At 45.4% G+C, this 8,533-nt stretch overlaps 1 protein-coding gene across 3 annotated transcripts; it reads right to left on the bottom strand.

Annotated features, from left to right (window-relative positions):
- Positions 1 to 361: 361 nt before the first annotated feature.
- OXSM (3-oxoacyl-ACP synthase, mitochondrial) lies at positions 362 to 4,500 on the bottom strand. 3 transcript variants are annotated; one of them, XM_060100182.1, is made up of 3 exons: positions 4,390 to 4,500; positions 2,759 to 3,870; positions 362 to 808 (listed from the first exon to the last, which is right to left on the bottom strand). In XM_060100182.1, exons 2-3 carry the CDS (start codon positions 3,733 to 3,735, stop codon positions 406 to 408), a joined length of 1,380 nt encoding a protein of 459 aa, XP_059956165.1. In that variant the 5' UTR covers positions 3,736 to 3,870; positions 4,390 to 4,500; the 3' UTR covers positions 362 to 405. The 3 variants fall into 3 exon arrangements, with proteins under 3 accessions (XP_059956165.1, XP_059956164.1, XP_059956166.1); XM_060100181.1 differs by having other exon boundaries at positions 4,393 to 4,500; XM_060100183.1 differs by having other exon boundaries at positions 2,759 to 3,823; positions 4,393 to 4,500.
- Positions 4,501 to 8,533: the final 4,033 nt, after the last annotated feature.

Here is an 8,533-nt window from a genome sequence, read left to right as displayed (position 1 = left end):
TAGGGGATAAAGTGCTGCAGCAAAGGTAATACGAGCAGCCCATTAACACATGGGGAAGGCTGTTCCCTTCTCACTTTTGTCCCCCCCTCCCCAGGAAACAGGGGGAAATGTCTAGAGACATTTTTAGTTGTCACCACTGGGGAAGGAGGTGCTACCAGAATCTAGCGGGTAGAGACTAGGATGCTGTAAAGCATCCCACATTGTATAGGACAGCTTCCCTCTCCCCAACGAAGAATTACCCTGCACAAAACGTTAGCAGTGCCAAGGCTGAGAAACCCTGACAAAGGTAAAGCGTATCTGGATATTGATATATAAAAATATGCATTTACATAAACATATTATTTCTCAACTTAATGCAGTTTATAACAGGTAAAAAAATCAATATTTAATAACAAATGATTTGTCCTACATGCCAGCAATACAAAGTGTTGCATTTGTACCACCAAAACCAAAGGAATTGGTGAGTCCAATACATCTTTTCTCAGTTTTCCATTCCTGTGCCTTGAGTGGAACATAATTGAGATCAAATTCTGGTTCTGTACAGTCCAGGTTTAAAGTAGGTGGCAGTTTTCGATGATAACAAGCCAGGGAGGTAAAAGCTGCCTCAGCGGCCCCAGCAGCCCCCAGCAGGTGTCCCGTGGCTCCCTTGGTGGAGGAAACGGCAAGGGCGTGGGCGTGCTCTTTGAAAAGATGTTTGATGGCTTTGTTTTCAGCAGCGTCTCCCAACGGTGTAGAAGTAGCATGTGCGTTGATATAGGATATCTCCTCAGGCTGTACACCTGCATCTTTTATGGCAGCAGCCATACATCTAATAAAATGAGAAAAGCAACTGAACTTATAGGAACGACATCTAATTGTAGCAAGGTATTCATTGTCTGTATGGCTTACGAAAAAGAAATATCCAAGTACACTGGATGAAAAGAACCCTTTATGCTCTAATGACAGAACAGCATCTTGGATTACCGTGTGAGTTGGAATGCTGTCTGAATGGGAATAACAAGGCACCCCCAGTACCCTGGACTGACTCATCACCATGACATAAACATACAAACCTATGGATTTTACAATCTCTAATAAAATGTATTTCCATTTTATTTGAATTGTCCTTTCTTCCTTGAGGAAAAAGCCACATAGACTCAGGCCTAGAATAATTTCTCTTCTAGGAATTTCTTATCAGTGGGGTGTGTTATAGAGTTAAAACGTGGAGAAAAAAAATTATAACTATGCTTTAATGTTTTCTTTCATATTTAAATGTAAAACTTGGAATATGTCCCAATAATCTAAAAAATGTCTGTCCTATTACTTTAAGGCTCAAACACCCTTTCAAAAATTGTCTATTCAGGCTATGAGAATTCTAAATAAATGAAGAAATACAAAGCCAAACCCCAAGAGAAACAAATCCAAAAATAAAACACTTCTCTGGGAAAACCTCTGAAAATCTCATGGATGTTAACACCCTTTTTTTTAGTTGTTGACCTCTGGGCTGCATACATTTCCTTAAGAGGCAGCTCAGAGTATAATCTGAAGCGTGCTGGAAGGTTTCACCTAAACATAACTATTTCCTCATCTAGCTGACTACTAGGCTTGACATTTCCAGCACCAGCAACTACTCACTAAAACTCAGAAATATAATTCAGGGGTCGGTGAACTATGACCCTGGCCAGATGCTGTTTTTGTAAACACAGTTGGCCCCTGAACAAACTGGGGGTTAGGGGTGCTGACCCGTCGTCACACAGTGGAAAATGCCCCTATAACTTTACCGTTGGCCATCCATACCCCCAATTCCACATCCGCAGATTCAACCGACTGCAATTCCTGTAGCACTGTAGTATGTACTTAGCAAAAAAGATCCGTGTGTAAGTGGAACTGTGTAGTTCAAACCCGTGTTGCTCAAGGGTCAACTGTAGTTTCATCGGAACACACCCATGCATTTTCGTACTGTCCATGGCTACTCTCAGTTACAAAGCAGAGTCTGAGTAGCTGTGATAGAGACCCTCGTAGCTGGGATAATATTTTTGGCCCACAAAGCCAAAAATATTATTTGTTCCTTTACAGAAAAGGCTTGCCAACCCCTGGCTAATTTAACTGGTTAAAACATAATATGATCTAAGCAGGCTAACCTATGAACAAACATATTGACACATAATGTTAGTGTCAGAGGGGTCTTTTGTTTTGTGGGGTTTTTAACTTAACTCACTACCTCTTCCACAATAAAAGCAACTTGCTTTTCCAAGTGCGGTCCTCAGACCAGCAGCATCAGCACCACCTAGGAACTGGTCAGAAACGCAGCATCTCGAGCACCACCCTAGACTTACGGAGTCACAATCTGCGTTTTAATAAGGTCCCTGGGTGATTAGAAGTCGCAGCAGACCCCTACTGAAATGGAGCAGAGACCAGGTACACGTAGGACAAAGTGCTAACTGTACTGTCCAGGTCTGACGGAGGGCTGCAGAAGGGAGCTTCCTGACCCTGATGGCTGTTAAGCACAACTGAAGGGATGAAAATGTGGCAAAGTCACACACGGCCTTCTTCTCAACGTTACTGGCCTTCGCTAAAAATCCAGATTTTGTAAGGATATTCACATCTTTTCAAATATTTCAAACGTGGTAAAGCAAAGAATTCAAAAACACTAGTTAGTCTAAAATGGGAACACAACAGAGATACAGTACACCAAGGCCAGATACTACAGTTTCCCCTAAGTTGAGACTCCAATAAAGAGTCTTACCTGAAGAAATGTGAACAAACAACCAGTCTTTACCTTAAGGCACCTTCTCCTCCAGGATCAGGGGCGGTTATGTGACTGGCATCACCTGAGAGTCCGTAGCCCAAAATCTCCGCATAGATCCGAGCCCCTCTGTGAACAGCATGCTCGTGTTCTTCTAGCACCAGCACAGCTGCACCTTCTCCCATCACAAAACCATCTCTCTTGGGATGGAATGGCCGACATGCCGACTTCGGATCAGAGTTTGTGCTCAGAGCCCGGGCTCTGGAAAACGCAGCAAGCGACAAAGGGCTGATGCAGGAGTCGGCACCTCCAGTCACCATCACATCAGCATCGCCGTGGGCTATGAACCTCAGAGAGTCTCCCACAGCATGAGCTCCCGTGGTACAGGCTGTGGACACTGCATGATTGGGGCCCTTGAGTTTATAGCGAATGCTGACCTGGCCTGCGGCCATACTGACCAGAATCTTAGGGACAAAGAATGGGCTGACTTTACTGTAACCTTTCGTCTGAAACATCAAAGCGGTTTCAGAAATCACTTCAAGGGGAACCATTCCCATGCCAATTGCAACACCAGTAGCCGCTTGGTCAGCTTCTGACTGAGGATGCCAGCCGGAATCTTTCAAGGCTAACTCAGCAGCCCCAATGGCCATAACGGTGGGAGAAGACATGGACTTGATATCTGATTTGGGCACAAAGTTTTGTGCGTTGAATTGACCTTCATCACAACCTCTTGGCACATAAGCAGCAACACTGCAAGGGACACTCTTATACTCTTCACCGACCAGTGAAACGATTCCACTCTCTCCCTGGATAAGACGATCCCACACCAGCTGAGTGCCAACACCCAGAGGAGTCACTAAGCCAATGCCTGTAACGACAACCCGCCTACGCAATCTGGGTGTTGGCACAGTTCCGAAAAACCTTTCTCTTATCAATCGCTGGCACAACCTTGTGTGTATCAGATGAGGGCTTGTAACTTTTAGGAAACTTTGCAAGCCGTTTGACAGCATGGTTGAGACTCAGAAGGTCAGAGACGTTCCCGCAGCAGACCACGACACGCCCAGCAGGTATTGACTGTTGCTGAAATACCTTAAAGGCCTAAGAAACAACATCCAAGGTGGTTTTTCTTAGGTGCTTGGTATGAGCTGTTAAGGAGCGCAGGGAAAATAATGTTACATCACTTTTACTTATCAAACCACCTGTCTGGACTCAACCCTTTTTAGACTCTCAGTACCCTCAGACATTCCAAGACAAAGAGCCGAAAAGACGACTCATTCGATTCACAACAGAACTTCACAATGAAAAATATACAGGCACTCCTGGCCGGATATAGGCTACGGAAAGCATCCTTTTTTTTCAGGATTACCGAGGCCTTATTACAAAAAACAGCTCACATGTCGGTGGCACAAAACACACTTCAGGGCCTATTCTTTGGGGTGGCGGTGAGAGAACTTTTTCGATCAGGGTTTCGGGGACCGCGAAGGTCAAGGGCCGGGTAGGGGGCAAGGAAAGGGGGTGTGGCCAACTCCCCGCACCGCCCCAGACACCCGAGGAAAGCGTGGCGAGAGGAAAGGACACCTGACCCGGGTCCACCACACCCCTCTCCCCACGCAGCGCCGACCCGACCGGAGCTGGAGGGCGGAAGAAGAGGAGCGAGCAACCACTACCTGCACCCGGCCTCCGGCGGCCAGCGCACCGCAGTCCCACGCACGACGCGGGCGTGCGCAGGCGCACAGCACGTCCGCGCACGTCCGCGCACACCCACGTCCACACAGGCGCGCACGCGCCCAGCTGTCCGCGCACGTCCGCGCACACCCACGTCCTCACAGGCGCGCACGCGCTCCCGCGCACGCGCACGCCCGGCGTGCGCGCCCTCTGGGCCGGGCGCCCTTCCCCCGCGTCACCTTGGCGGAGGTCAGACGGTGAGGGGAGGGTGTGGGCGCCACCTCACCGACTCCAGCGTAACTTGGGAACGAGCACGTAACGAGGGGAGATAGCATTTTTGCGTATCAAAAAGGAATCTCTTTTTTTTTCTTTTGCTAATAATCCCAAATATTCCCCTGTTGTGGGAAGAGGGACTCCGTCATATTCGCCCGGAATGCTAGGGAAGAATTAAAGAAGTTACCGTATCCTTACAGTGATCTCTGTATCGCCCAGAGCTGTTTATAATAGCAAAGTAGGACTCACCGAAATGCCCAACAGCAGGAAATCAGTTGTCTATTTTGTGGTACATCTAACTAATGTGCAGCCATTTAAAATAATTTTATAAGTGAATATTTATTAATGTGGAAAGATGTTGATAATTTCTTAGAAGATCCAAGTTGTAACTGGTATTTTTCCTTTTTTTTTAAAGGGTTTTCTTGGGGGCGGGGTCTGGTCTGCAAGCAAGTATAATGATTGCGGTGTTTTTCCCTTATTTTATTTTTTAATTTTTAAAATTTTTTGGCCACTCCTTGTGGTGTGCAGGATCTTAGTTCCCCGACTAGGGATGGAACCCAGGCCCCATGCAGTGGAAGCCTGGAGTCCTAAACACTGGACCGCCAGGGGATTCCCTTTCCCCCTTATTTTTGCTTAGCTTTGTTTATCATCTCTATAGTATACAAACGATGCTTTTGTAATAATAAGGTTACTTTTACTTTTTAAAACTTATTTTCAGCTCTTGGGCGTTGCTCAAAATATCACAGCCAATGTCTAAGAATGGAGACAAGAATAGAATAGAGAAGAATGTAGACATTTATTTCTAAGTGTTTGAAAACTTCAATAACTTTTATTTGCTCAGAGCTCACTGTGAATCTATCAAGGGAAAAATAACATGAAAATATAAAAAAGCAAGAAATCAGCAAGGTAGTATTTGTTTAGATGACCATCTGTTGCTCACATGCTGACCCAGGTGTGTTTTGTGTCCTTCTTTCTTCTGTAGATAAAGGATTGACCATGTAACCTGCATCTGAACCTCTCAGCATATTTTTTTCTTTCTGGACAGTGTGCCTCTTGATGGCTTCCAAGTAGAGTGCTTTGTCTTCTTTCCCAGCTCTAGGGAAGAATTTGGGAGAAGCTTAGCTTTTCCTGGTTAGTACTGGATTTAAATGTGTCTGGAAATAGACTTTTTCTCAAGTAGTTCCCTAGTGCGACCTTGAGTCATCCTTGATCCAAGGCCTATTCAGTCACTTCTTAGGATGACCTTTCAGTGACGATAGAGTTACTTTAAGAGAAATTAGGGCTTCCCTGTTGGCGCAGTGGTTGAGAGTCCGCCTGCCGATGCAGGGGACACGGGTTCGTGCCCCGGTCCGGGAAGATCCCACATGCCGCAGAGCGGCTGGGCCCGTGAGCCATGGCCGCTGAGCCTGTATGTCCCTGTGCTCTGCAATGGGAGAGGCCACAACAGTGAGAGGCCCGCGTACCGCAAAAAAAAAAAAAAAGAGAGAGAAATTAAAACAAACGTGGTTATAAAATACAACTAAAAGTTAAGGAGTGAGAGGTACCCAAACTTGCTCTCTCCTCTCTTCATGGCTGTATAATATTTTAAAATCATAGTGTGAAAAGTCCTAAAATATTTTCTGAAGCCAAACTCATATGAAACACAGTTTTAACATGCTGTCCTTTTTTCTTTTGTAACATCACAAAATTATCTTGGATAAGAAGTGACAAGTCAATTAAAGTATTGTAGAGGGAATTGGCTGGCGGACCAGTGGTTAGGACTTCCCGCTTCCGCTGGTTGGGGAACTAAGATCCTGCGAGCTGTGCAGTGTGGCCAAAAAACAGAAAGAAATATTGTAGGAAAGTAAAGCCACCAAAAGTCTTTTCATTTTTATTTCTACCTCTGATCTTTCCTTTGGTCTGGAAAGGGGTGAGAGATTTTATGATATTCTAATAGCTATACTGTATGATTTAGTACCATATTCCTTGTTAAAATACCATGGTGTTTTAGCTAACGTACCAAAATCTTCAAAAAGGCTCCACTTGCCATAGCCTCTTGTTCAGACGTATGTTTACTTAAATTTTTTGTAATGTGATTCAAAACTATCTTTCCAGATATAGTTCGCATTCTCTATTAAAATAGATTTCCACCCACGATGGCTGTTCTCTTGCTCTCTGTACATACCCTGCCTGACCAGTGCCTGCTTCACCTACACCCTACTCACGTGACTGACCTTCCTACAGACTTGCCCCCAGCCCCAGCTGGTGACTGTTCTAATCTTTAGATCAGAACCTCTGTAACATGAGAGTTCATCAAAGAAGCAGTGAGGGGGGTGCCTCACTGCTGGTAACCGATGAGCCAACCTGACATCAATTCCCCTATAACTGGTAACCTCCCCCTCCCCCTGGAGCAAAGACTGTCGCTATGTCCTGCCCACTGTCTGCTGCAGACGGTGGGGTGTCACTCCACAACCTTGCTTCAGACATGTAAGATCCCCCATCCACTAAACCACTGGTATCTCTGTCACTGACTCTGGGCTCTTTCTTTTGTCTTGAAGCTGGGTAAGCCCAGGGCTTGCAGGCCTGCAGGGTGCAGCCCAACACCCAGCAAAAGTGATCTTATCACCTCTAGATTGACTTCAGCTTTTCTTTTTTCATCTCTGTATCTTTGCTTTGCTTTTCTTCAACATTCATTTTCTTCCTAAGCTGTGCTAGAAGCTGGTATATGAAAATGAATAGGGTATGGTTCTTGCTTTCAGGAAGTTCATAGTCTAAGGAAACAGCCATGGAGACAAATATGTGCAAACCACTGAAACAAGTGCTGTAATAGAAGAATATGACAGAATTATAATAATACAAAGGAGACAACTGGGTCAACACTACCTTCCAAAGTCAGGAAAGCCTTCAAAAAAGTTGACCTTTGAACTGCATCTTGAAAATGAGTACATGTTTGTCTAGTAACTTTGGTGGGAAAGGGCATCCTGACAGAGTAGAACAAAGGCCTGGATACCTGATATCTTCCACAAACTGCTAGTGGTAGCAATGTGGCCAGTGCTGGATGTGAGGTGTGGGACAAAGCAACAGTGAAAGCATGAGAGTGAAGCAGGGGCTAATCTGAAAAAGTCTTGGATGTTGTGCAGAAGACTTTGGATTTGATTCTGTAGGTCAGAAATGATATGCAGGCAGCCCAGGTCTAACATGGACTGCGACATTCTTTCATTGAATCTAAATTCCTCTAGGAAGGAAATGGTAAGCTCTCTCATTCCCTTCACTTGACTCTCTGCTACTTCTTTTGTCTTGAACAAAGCCACTTAGTACATTCAAGTTTCTTGCCTGACTCCTGACATCATTTGACAGTAGAGTGTGTTTTGCTGAAATCTGGCCTCTACACTGGTGCCAGATTAAATCTTGGAGACAGAGTTTTGGGTGAAGTAGAAAAAAATGGCTTTATTGCTTTGCCAGGCAAAGGGGGCCACAGTGGGCTCGTGCCCTCAAGACTGTGTGCCCCGCCCTGGAGGGGGTTGTGAGGAGTCTTACGGTGTTCAAGGAGCAGGGCGTGGTCAGCTCGTGGACATTCTTCTGATTGGTTGGTGGTGAGGTAATGGGGAGTCGGCATCGTCAACCTTCTGGTTCCAGCCGGTCTGAAGTCTACATGACTGTGGGCAGCAGACAGTTAACTTCCTCCACCTGGTGGGGTTTTCAGTATCTGCAAAACGGCTCAAAGGATGTGGCTCAGAATATTCTCTATAGTCCTGGAGGAACAGGTCCTTGACCTGTTAAACAGGTCATTAAACAGGTCCTTGACTCTGTTTAATGGCTAAAGTATTATTATTTTGTCTTGCTTGATTGTCTTCCTTTCTTTCTGCATTTTCTCACTTCTCTGATTATTCT

Source organism: Mesoplodon densirostris, chromosome 5 (genome assembly GCF_025265405.1).
Source record: "Mesoplodon densirostris isolate mMesDen1 chromosome 5, mMesDen1 primary haplotype, whole genome shotgun sequence".
Classification (NCBI taxonomy): Eukaryota; Metazoa; Chordata; class Mammalia; order Artiodactyla; family Ziphiidae; genus Mesoplodon; species Mesoplodon densirostris.
This window is presented reverse-complemented; position numbering and strand designations above follow the sequence as displayed.